The sequence below is a fragment of the Eurytemora carolleeae genome, unplaced genomic scaffold (assembly GCF_000591075.1).
Source record: "Eurytemora carolleeae unplaced genomic scaffold, Eaff_2.0 scaffold165, whole genome shotgun sequence".
Taxonomy (NCBI): Eukaryota; Metazoa; Arthropoda; class Copepoda; order Calanoida; family Temoridae; genus Eurytemora; species Eurytemora carolleeae.
In genome coordinates this window covers 16,432-28,439 of record NW_019396076.1, presented here as the reverse complement: position 1 = coordinate 28,439, position 12,008 = coordinate 16,432, and the positions used below count along the sequence as shown (strand labels likewise).

Below are 12,008 nucleotides of genomic sequence, written 5' to 3'. Positions count from 1 at the left end.
CGTATAGAAGAGGGAAGGTGGGATGAGGACGGATAGAAAGAGGAAAGGTAGGATGAGAACGGATAGAAAGAGGAAAGAAGGATAAGGACGGATAGAAGTGGAAAGGTAGGATGGGAACGGATAGAAAGAGGAAAGATAGGATGAGAATGGATAGAAAGAGGAAAGAAGGATAAGGACGAATAGAAGAGGAAAGGTAGGATGAGAACGGATAAAAAGAGAAAAGGTTGGACAAGGACGGATAGAAGAGGAAAGGAAGGATGAGAATGGATAGAGAGAGGAAAGGTAGGATAAGGAAGGATAGAAGAGGAAAGGTAGGACAAGGAATGGATAGAACAAGAAAGAAGAGGATGAGGAAAGATATGACGAAGATGAGAAGATAAGTTGACAGAACTGTCCTTACCAGAGATTGAAGCCTGACACAAAGTTATATCAGAGTTTCACGGGAGAACACAGGGTTTAAGATAGATAGCAGATAGATAGATATATAGATAGATATATTGATAGATGAATAGATAGATAGCAGATAGAGAGATATATAGATACATATATTGATAGATTAATAGATAGATAGAATATATATATAGATATTTAGATAAAAAGATAAATAGATCAAATAGATTGATAAATAGATAGATTGACAATAGATAAATTTGAAAAGTTATACATACACATACATATATAGATAGATAGATAGAAGGGAGAGGCGAGGTATGATTGCATATGATTGACAGGTTCTAGTCATCTAATGAAAGATTTATCACCAGACACCTGCCATGATTCATCACTACTGTCCATCATTTCTTCTCTTCTAGTATTCTTCTCATTCTCCTTACATCAATCCTTGTCCTTCTTTTTACTCTTCATCCTCACACCATGGGACGCTTTACTCAGGGTGGCCTGGGATTACGATAGTATAGAAATATATTGTAAACTTATCCTAGTAAACTACATAGATAGAGTCAAATTAGATCATGCAAGAGGTATTAAATGGAGAGGATGGAGAAGCTGGAGAGAATGGAGAGAATGGAGAGAATGGAGAGGATGGAGAGGAAGGAGAGGATGGAGAGAATGGAGATAATGGAGAGAATGGAGAGAATGGAGAGAATGGAGAGGATGGAGAGAATGGAGAGAATGGAGAGGATGGAGAGGATGGAGAGAATGGAGAGAATGGAGAGGATGGAGAGGATGGAGAGAATGGAGAGAATGGAGAGGAGGGAGAGGATGGAGAGAATGGAGAGAATGGAGAAGATGGAGAGAATGGAGAGAATGGAGAGAATGTAGAGAATGGAGAGGATGGAGAGGATGGAGAGAATCGAGAGGATGGAAAGGACAGAGACTGTAGATAAAAGGTGAATATGAAAAAGTTTTATGATTTTATACTCTTTAAACTATTCGTCATCGTAAACTTTGGATCAAAACTTGTCAAGAATATTTAGAATATATTGGTTCAAAGAATTTTGTCTAGGTCAGTAGTTGTGTAGAGTAGTGTGGAAAGGAGGGTAGGGAAGTTAGGGGAGAGGGCGGGGGATAATGTAGGTAAGGGGAGAAAAGAAGTTATGAATGCACATGGTTCTACTTTTGAAAATCATGTGTGTTCCATGATTTTCGAGAAATAAAGGTGTGCAACATGCATGCTCTCATTGTAGAATTTACAAGATATTGCAACAAAAAATCAACCCAAGTCCCCACCCCCCCTCCACCATTGAAGAGACATTTTTCCATTAGTCCAGAAAGAAGTATGGAAATAATGAAGAAAAATATATATCTATAGCAAAACTTTCCTTTTTGTTTAAAAACGAGCCAGTCCGACAATAATCAAATGTTTTTTTCACGGTTTATATAGAGTTGTTTTCATTCATTTATCCCTTGTTGCTCTCTGAATTTATGTACTTTGATCATTTAACTGCATTCGCCCCACCTAGAAACACAAACAACCCCCACTGCCCCCCCCCCCACTCGCTATCCTCAAATTAGAAAAACCACAGGGGGAGTAAAAAATTTCATCCAAAATTGTTGTTGGTTTAGGTGCAGATTTGCACTAATAATTGTTTAGTTTTCGTGGATTTTTTTGTTATATACTTTTTACTTGTTTATAGATTTTAATAAATGGAATTGAGTCATTGCCACAAACTCTAATTTTCTAATCCCGCTATCTTTGCAACTCAATGTCTAAGTTTGAAATATCAAAGGTTTACATCATCAGGTTGCAAAGATATAGATATTATGTCACAGACACAATTCCTTTTGAGATAAGATATTTTTTTCTCCAAAAAAAATTAGATTATCTGATCTTTTTACTCTATGCCTAAAACTATTTTTTTCACTAAGTTTCATCTTGAAACTTTAACCCTGCAGAAGATAAGTTCAGTCTTGTGTAAAAAAATACCATTTTTTACTCACCCTGCATATAGGTATAAAGATTACTGCAGTTATGCATATACAATATACATCATACAAAATTTTACAATAACTTGAAATTTACCTTTTAACCTTATTTTTTGCAACATTAGTTAAAAAAATTTAGCAAAATAAGTTCTCATTTAATGTCTTTGTTATTTATAATCTAAAGGTTTCAGCTGTCAATGATTTTGGTATCTGAAAAACTAACTGTCTGCGAAGTTTGCGTGCAAAAGTTAAAATCTGCCAAAATATTCACTTCATTATTGCTTTCCGATTCTTTTTCTCACCAAACTGACGGTATTTGAACATAAAATGTCATTCAAAGGCTGGCTGGTGGAAAAAGGGAACGTTTTGTCAGGTTGAACCAAATTCTACACTTTCTTATATTCCTATTGACCGAGGATTGAAGGTCTAAACTACAAATACAATAATAACAAAGAAATTCTCCTGGAATTTTCATTTGAACTTTTAAAAAGTTTTGCATTGATAAACTTACATAAACTTACATACAATTGAAACAAAAATAAGACATCTCTTGATGTATCAATTATAAATAAGAAAAATTATATTATTTCAAATCCTTCAAATCCCGATTTTACAGTGATAAAAGTCTGCAAAAACATTTGTTAAATCCGGCTGTAATTGAAAAATGTATTGAAAATCTGTCCTAATTGCACATTTTAATTTCTTTTACGCAAGTGTGCCTTGGGCAAAACAATTTTTTTAAATCAAATTGTATTCTTGTTTATTCGATTAATGTTTAGGAAAAAAACTTTGTGCAGTAAAATATTTGAATGGTTAGAAAGTTTGTTTGTATGAATGAGGTATCTAGTATCTAGAAGGTTACAGTTCCATGCCACTATTAAATCAATCAATCAAATACATGCCAATCTTTCAGATAGACAGATAGATAATTAAATAATTTTAGACATAGACAGATACAGACATCAAAGAACGAAACACAAATAAAAATAAGATAGATATATACATAAACATAAATATAGATACAGAAGGATACAGAATTCAGATACACAGAAAAATAAAAATAGATACAGAGAGATAAAAACATTAATATAGATTCAGATACACAGAACCATAAAAAAAGATATAGATACAAACAGAAGGGTACAGATACACATAAAAACAAATATAGATGCATATAAACACAGAAGAATACAGATACACAAGACCAAGACCAAGCTTGTTTCGCCTGTTAAGGAATGGAATAAGGAAAATACTATTAATGCACTGTAGATCACTTACTATCTATAAAAAAAGTTATAGTAAAGAATTCTTTCTCACTCATTTCTTTATAATATTATTAAAAGTGCTAACTAAACATGAAGACGCAACTAAAGCAAGCAAATTATAAGGGTGGAAATACCTTTTTCAATAAATTGAAATCATTTTGAACAATTATCCACGTTTTTCCATGTACATAACCGTCTTCACAGAACCCTGGGGGGCCATGAATCTTTATCCTATCCTATAGAGCAAACGAATTAAGTTTTTGCCACAAAAAAAATATAGGGATTAGAATATCTAAGTTTGTGGCAAAGATTCAATTTCTTCGCAGGGTTGTCCATTTAGCATGAAACTACAGAGACAAAGGAATTAAGTCTTTGCCAAAAACAAGATATAGGGATTAGAAAATTAGAGTTTGGGGCAAAGACTCTTCTCAGAGTTTTCCATAACGGAGGAAACTACAGAGACAATGGAATCGAGTCTTTGCCACAAACTATAATCTTACAATCCATATATCTTTATAACCTAATGTCGTAGACCTTAGATATTTCAGACTATGAATTCTTGTTAGATTAAATAATTGAAATATCAAAGTTTACATCATCAGGTTGCAAATATGTGGAGATTAGAAAATTTCAGTTTGTGGCAAAAGTTCAGTTCCTTTACAGATTCTATTCAGTCTTTTTTATATCGAATTCTTTGCTCATTGCACCTGTAGGTACAGTTACTTTATTCAAAATATCAATCCGTAAGTCCCTTTTCTAGTTAACCTCAAACAAAAGAAATCAATTTTCAGAGGATAACACAACATTTGTTTAAAGGTTTCCATCGTGAATTGGACAAGAAACTTGAACTTGAAATTATGGTACCCCTTGCACAAATAATCTGATCAAAGCAAAATAAATCTCTTTTTTTCACTCTTATTTTCTGACGATTTAGCTCTCAACACTTTTTTTTGCAAATTTTCTTTTACCTGCACCAAGGAACAGTGAAGTGAAGGGTTGACTCTACAAAGCGTAAAAATCGGTAAGGAAAAATAATCTTGCAAGTGTATTAAATACAGGTTCTAAATAACAGTAGTTCTTTCAACATAAATCATTAACCTTGATATACATGAAGTATTGCATTATTTAATTTGCAATGTTTTCAACTTTGAAATAACATTTTTTTCTTGAATCTTAAGATACTGTTTAAACTATTACATATTAAGCAGTACTTGAATATTAATAGCTAGCATGGGAACCCAGCTTTGCCTGGAGACAAAGTTTTCTTTATAAGAGTCCGCCACGAACTTTCTACAAAGTTCCTGAGTTCCCCATTTAAATTTGAGGCAAATTGGTCAGGTTCATGAGTTTTGATCAGACATATAAACAAAAAATAAAGATCACTACTTTATTTACATAAATGTCAGTTCAAAATTCTCAATAAAAAACAGCCATCAGTCCAATAATATAATCACCCTTTCAGTGTACTTAAAGAGATAATCCCATATATCCAGATTCCAGATGTTTATTACTCTTGTATCTTAAATTAAAGAATTTGAACAGGATAACAAACTTTTATTTTTTAGGAGACATAGCAATACATAGAACTCGAATATGGAATGCATTGTTTTTCATGAGTTTAAACACTTTAACAAATATATAATATAAAGAATACTAAATTAAGCTTAAAAGCTGATTCACTTTGGATCGCAAGAGAGTGAGAGATAGATAGATAGATAGACAGCTGACAGAAGCTTGAGAGAGGATGGATCACAATAAAAATATGAATTCTTCATAGAGTCTAATTATTTTCTATCTTGAGAACCGGAGTTTGGAAAATTTATTTTTGATTGCAAGACAATTGTTTGGCGAGCTGAGCATATTTAGCGTACTTGGATTGAATGTTTAGATCGTCTTTGGTATCAGGGGAGGGAGATCTAGCTCCAGGGAAACCAACTACTCCGGGCTCCTTAGTAAAGTGCATCTTGGAGAGATGATGTCGGTACGCACCTCTAGAGATAAAGGGTGTATCACAAAAAGGACATTTGATGACAGAGTCGTTAGAGACTGCTTGGTTACACGCCCAGGAGAATGCCATCATTGCTCCGGGATCAGAGATCTGACTTGGTTCGGATATTCTCGGGTTCTTTGGAGACTTTCTCTGGGTATCACAGAGGAGCTGAAGAGCAGCTAGAGGGTTCGAGGATTTCTTCTCTTCCTCTTCCTCTTGAAGATGTTGAGATCTCTCTGGTTTAATATCAAGTTTGGTCAGGTCGGGAGATTCTATTCTCTGTCTCACAGGATTCTCATTGATATCCTGTGGAGTAGGAGAACTAATGAGAGATGGAGAAGGAGAGGCAGCGCTACCATCAGTTTGATTGTTGCTATCTATTTCCTGCTTGATTTTTCCATTTGTTTGGCCATCAGGAGACTCAGTTGATTTCTCCAGGGAGGGCGGGGAGGATGGTTTATTGGATAGAGAAGGAGGAGGAGATGAGGGTTTCTGAGAGGAGGGAGGAGGATGGGGAGAAGAGGGTTTACTGGAGACACTGCTACTAGATCCTGGAGATATGGAGCTATCTCTAGGTATCATGTTTGATACACTGAACTTTGTTAAGGAGTTCACCGGGTTGTACAATGAGTGTAGAGAGGAAGGAGGACTAGGAACTGTGAATTTGCGTCCCATGGACGCTTGGAAATTTCCTTTTACCATTTGTTCCAAGGATCCTAGGATGGAGGAGTGCGAATCCTTCTTCTGATCGGAGTCGGAGCTTCTGTCCGAACCTTCATAAGACAAATCTTCAGTTTTGATGGGAGGGATTGGAACCGAGATATTCCTGCCAACACACTGCTGGATGTGGGAGATGAATAGATCCAAGGGTATTCTATCTTCACATCTCTCACAGAGCAGTTTACCACTCTCCATGATGTCTCGAGCACTTGCTGCAGCTGCCTTGGAACCCTGGACACCCCCGACAATCTCATGTCGAGCACGCTCCAGTTCAAGAAGCTTCTTTACAGGAAGAGCTTTTTTCCGCTCCCTTGCAAGAGCAGCAGGGGAGGGCAGGGACGGACGGGCCCCACGAGATTCTCCAGTATAATGATTAGCCTTGATCATGTGTTCACTTAAATCCTTTAAAGTTCCAAAACCTTTCTCACAAACCTTACAGGTCAACACAGAGTTAATGTGACTCTTTGATGTGTGCTGAGCTTCAGGATATTTCCAAGCTGAGAGTTGGTCGTGAGATATAACTTTCTTATAATGTTGCGTCTCCTGCATATGCTTTGTCAGAAGATCTAAACTTCTAAAGCTCTGTCCGCATCCCATACACTTGAGAATATCTCGGGTTTGTTGATCCGCCTTCCCTATCCATATATCTTGTCCTCGAACTAGCTTACGAGGCAGGGGGAGCTGTTCCTTTAGTATATCCCGTCCTCCTGGACTAGGTTTAGGAGAGGTCGACATAGTAGAAACTGGACTCGACATAGATCTAGACGGAGAGGATACCGAGGGGGGCATAGAGAGCATTGAGGCTGAACTATGCATAGGATATGGCATAGCATGGTGTTTGGCATCTTTCATATGAGTGGTGAGGTCCTCAAGGGTTTGATAACTCTCCTTGCACCACACACACTTAAATACATCACATATTTTACCTCCGTCTTTAGTTTTGTTGATCCACTGTGACTGCCAGGGGTTAGAACGGGGAGGAGAGGAGCTAGGATTGGATTTATTGTTTGCTGCTAAACTGAGTAGAGTTGAAAACTCTGAACCTGCTACAGGTGGCTTTAGTTGATTAAAGAAAGATAAAATATTAGAAGGTAACATAGGATTAAAGGAGTTTTCTTGCTTTAACTCAGGACTCTTGTTTCCGGAGAGATCCAGGGGACTCTCTCCACTCCTCTCCTTGTCACAAGGAGAGCTGGACCTAGGATATTTAGACCTAGAGCCTAGATCTAGAGGAGAATCATCTCCGGCGGAGCGTTTTCGATCCGACCCGTCCCGGGAATCCTCAGAGTTTTGTTTGGATATGAGCAGTTGAGCAGCTTGGAGCTGTGCAAACTGAGCAGCATATAGACCTGGGTTCAGAGCAAGCAGATGAGCTGGAAGCAAAAAAGGGTTTTTCATAATATCAATCGGTAGCGAGGACATGTTGCTGTTCTCAGGTGCAGGACTGGAGGGAGAACTCCTACTACAAGGTTGATCTAGAGATTCAGACGCTAGCATTGGAACTTCAGGTTCATCATTACTCTCACTTCCGTCAGATTCAACCTGCCCAACTCCTGAAAAATGGAAAAATTAAACCATTCGTTCAAAACAATAACATTTTTTAAGTCTGACATTTTAAAGTATCCATAATCTCCAAAGGGGACAATATCAATTTGGAAAAAAAATCTACAAGGGAACTGAACATGTCCATCAAACTTAAATTTTCTGATTTCTAAATATTTGTAACCTGATGGTCAAAATTTGACTATATTATCTCGCAGAATTTATAGTTTAAAGTATCAAAGGTTTACAACATCAGGTTGCAAAATTGTAAGGATTAAAAAAATAGCGTTAGAGACAAGTGTTCAATTCTTTTCAGCTGAAAGGAAGTCAGAGTTGAGAAGGGGTTTCCAAACAATAATAAAATATAACATTTTTAATAACTTTTTTTATATCTTTCCAGTAAGCGATAACTAGAAAAAATTAACTATATAAAAGTTAACGTAGTATTAAGTTAAAATGCCATAACAAAAAAAATTCACTAAAAATACAAAAAGATACGCTTGAATAATTTTAAATATTTTTATCAAATTGAATATTTTAAATCTACGTAAAGATGAGTTTTAAATAAATATAATAATAATCTTTCCAATAACAATTTTTTATTTCCTTTTTCAAACTTTTTTTGTAATTTGTAAAACAAAATTCAACGATTAGGAATCTTAAACAAATTGATAATTCGGTATAGAAAATATAAAACTAAATAAACTTAAATCTACGAATAGAAGTGTAGTATCGAGAAAATTATATTTTATAATGTATAAGTACAAGTCTTCATGTGTTTACTGTCAATCTATGAGGCTTGAATGTGACGTATTATGACATTGTGGCATGAGCCAAATACATACATTACAATATGAAAAGGATTACTTTTTATGTAGCCCCCCCCCCCTCCTTTAACATGTAAGTACGACTGTATTCTATTTGGAAGCAGAAAGAAATTCGTTTAGAAAAAAAACTCATCCGTCAAAACTAATGTCACTCAAACTTCAAGAAATTCGACATTTTAAAGAAAAATCTGTCTTTTTAGAACGACAAGAAGGGGGAGCTAGAAATATTCAGAAAATCTGTAATTTTTACCAAGCCAAGAAATAGAAAAGGCAAAATTCCTAAAAATATGCAATATTTGCTTGTCATCGAACAACTTGCCTTCATTTCTCTCCACACTTGGATCTCCAAGATTGTCAGTTCTTTTGGGAACCCCCTGCTTCCTTCTGCCCATTTTTTAAATGTTTATTGGCAAATTGTATCATCTCCTAGCATAACATTTATACACTGAAAATCCAAGTCCTTTGCATGAGAGATATTAGCTTAATGTGCTATATATGTGTGTCTTCTCTCCAAGCCTATCACAGACTGAAGGGTGTCCTGTCACGGCGGCCTGACAGCTGACGGATCCGTGCCGGTACTCCGCCTCAACTAAACCGGTCTGACTGGGTGACAAGCCGGGACAGGGCACACCTGGTTAATGACAACATAGACTCTACTCAGCACTGTTCTACGCGGATCATTATTCCTTTGATTCTACGCGGTGCGAAGGAGATAATTTCTCTGGAGTGAAAATAACCCATCTAGGAGTAAAAGTCCGAATGCTAAGATCCTGGTCAAAAAGAAAAGATCAGAAAAATATAGAAATTAGAAATAATGTAAATTGGCCAGGGTTTAGAAATATTAGCGTTCTAGATAATCAATGTAAGTTTGACAGGCATCCATCATTCCCAGTCATGAAATATAGAATAAATAGATTTTCCTCAGCAAAATTACTTATTTAATTGAAAATGTTTTATTTCCAGTTTTTGCTTTGAAAAAGTGTTTTTGATTTAAAAGTAATTTGATTGTTTTTGTTCCTGCACATGAAGTTTTTATATCAATTGAAATTAAAATGTATTTAAATTAGAATTAAAGATTGGCATAGTTTGTGGTGCTGATAGTTTTACTCGTTTTTTTTAGTACACCCAAAATTATATGTATTAAGCTCATGGGCAACCGTAGTACATTTAAATTTCCGAGCCGGGTCAACCTTTCCGGTCCCAGTTTGTACTGTATCGCCAGGACATTGGGTAAATAAAGCAGACACTCATTAGGACTAGCCGGTGCAAACAAGGTTGACGCGGTCAGACTTTAGGTTGAATTTACTTTTACAAAAGGGTCAGGGGTGCGTGAGCTAGCTAAACATATCCAAACCAGATAATTCAAAGTCCACCAAACCATGCGATTTTTTTTCTTCAAAAATCGGAATTTTTTTTAAAATTTGATTTTTTAAAATATCTTGGCCAAACGATGAAACATTGAATATTTAAAATTTAAGAAAAATCTTAATTAAATGTTTAACAGTGGTGTCGAAGATGAAGGCTCACTGATTATTAAAACTCGCGAGAAGAGGTACAAATAGTCCAGGATATATATTTATCCATTGAGCAAATATTGTTCCTCTGTCAATCAAGGGTTTAGGAGGAGAAATAATAATGAAATATGATATTGGAGATACTGGGAGGTACCTGGAGATACGGAGATACAGGGTGGAACCTTGAGATACAAGGGGTACCTGGATTTACAATAATCTGGAGATACAGGTAGTATCTGGAGATACAGGGATGTACCTGGAGATACAGGGAGGTACCTGGTGATACATTGGGGATCTGGAGATACAGGGAGTTACCCAGATGTAAGGAAGGTTCAGGAAGTACTTTGAGGTTCACGAAGGTAGCTGAAGGTACATGGACATCCCTGTTAATACAGAAACGTATACAAAGAACAGAGGTAGGAACTGTTCTGTGAAGTATCGTTAATCTTGAACACTTAATCTTGAAATCCAATGTAGGTGGACTTTTGAGAATAAATGCCTGATCCTTAGAAAAAAAATTATCATTGCAGGTTTCGATCAGCAGGGGATGTCGAAGAAGAATTTAATTAATCAGTAGGTTTGCATGTTTAATTAATCCATAGGTCTGCAGGTTTAATTAATCCGTAGGTCAACATGTTTAATTAATCCGTAGGTCTGCATGTTTAATTAATCCATAGGTCTGCATGTTTAATTAATCCGTAGGTGTGCATGTTTAATTAATCCGTAGGTCTGCAGGTTTAATTAATCCATAGGTCTGCATGTTTAATTAATCCGTAGGTCTGCATGTTTAATTAATCCGTAGGTCTGCATGTTTAATTAATCCATAGGTCTGCATGTTTAATTAATCCGTAGGTGTGCATGTTTAATTAATCAGTAGGTTTGCACGGAGAATCCCAGATACACAACGCAAAAGTTCTGCGTCAGGAAGTTTATAGGCTTTACTTCTACGAAGAGCTAAATTTGGAACGCTTAGTTTAAAATTGATTCAATAACAAGAAGTTAGAGAAGTACTCGACAATTTTTCAAAGTTAACAAGAGACGTATATAGTTGACAATATATGTTGAATGTCTGGATTAAGATGGATGTGTATCAGAGAGACCGAGAGGATAAGAAGAACCGAATATATATACATTTAGAGAACCCGCTACCTTGGGTTGACCGGCTCAGAGGCAGCGGTATCTTTTCTATTAGTTGACTGATGACCTCAATACCCCCCCCTCATTTAGTTCTCCTCCCCCTTCTCCACCCGACAAAGAGAACTGTCATCAAATTAATCATCCGAATGATAATCAAACCCCCTTCAACCCCAATCCACCCTTCCATCCTTCTTGGCCATCCTGATCTTGATTCTTCTCTTCTTCCACTCCATCCTAACCTTGATTTATCTCTTCTTCCACTCCATCCTAACCTTTATCCTTCCATTCACTTTCTTCCTCCTAACCTTTATCCTTCCATCCTCTTACTCCATCCTAACCTTTATCCTTCTATCCTCTTTCTCCATCCTCATCTTTATCCTTGCATCCTCCTTCTCCATCCTAACTTTTATCCTTTCATCCTCCTTCTCCATCCTCCTACTCCCTCCTAACCTTTATCCTTTCATCCTCCTACTCTATCCTAACCGTTATCCTTCCATCCTAACCTTTACTATTCCATCATCTTCCTACTCCATCCTAACCTTTATCCTTCCATTTTCCTTCTCCATCCTCACCTTTATCCTTCCATTCTTCCACTCCTTCTACTCCCTCTTTCCTTTCTCCGACATTT

At 36.4% G+C, this 12,008-nt stretch overlaps 2 protein-coding genes across 2 annotated transcripts; one reads left to right on the top strand and one right to left on the bottom strand.

Moving 5' to 3' along the window:
* The first annotated feature begins 971 nt into the window (after window positions 1-971).
* LOC111714372 (nacrein-like protein C1) lies at window positions 972-1,346 on the top strand. Its single transcript, XM_023489467.1, has one exon. It carries the CDS (start codon window positions 972-974, stop codon window positions 1,344-1,346), a length of 375 nt encoding a protein of 124 aa, XP_023345235.1.
* A 3,843-nt stretch (window positions 1,347-5,189) lies between these two features.
* On the bottom strand, window positions 5,190-9,271 carry LOC111714659 (protein tiptop). Its single transcript, XM_023489808.1, has 2 exons — window positions 9,049-9,271; window positions 5,190-7,913 (listed from the first exon to the last, which is right to left on the bottom strand). The coding sequence occupies exons 1-2, from the start codon at window positions 9,119-9,121 to the stop codon at window positions 5,470-5,472; spliced, it is 2,517 nt and encodes an 838-aa protein (XP_023345576.1). The 5' UTR covers window positions 9,122-9,271; the 3' UTR covers window positions 5,190-5,469.
* Between the last annotated feature and the right edge of the window lie 2,737 nt (window positions 9,272-12,008).

Excerpts from the sequence above, each read along its gene's own strand:
- LOC111714372 (XM_023489467.1), top strand. The coding sequence starts at position 972 with ATGCAAGAGGTATTAAATGGAGAGGATGGAGAAGCTGGAGAGAATGGA.
- LOC111714659 (XM_023489808.1), bottom strand. The coding sequence starts at position 9,121 with ATGGGCAGAAGGAAGCAGGGGGTTCCCAAAAGAACTGACAATCTTGGA. Across the intron at positions 7,914-9,048 it reads AAGTGTGGAGAGAAATGAAG|GAGTTGGGCAGGTTGAATCT; the intron begins GCAAGTTGTTCG and ends TCCATTTTTCAG.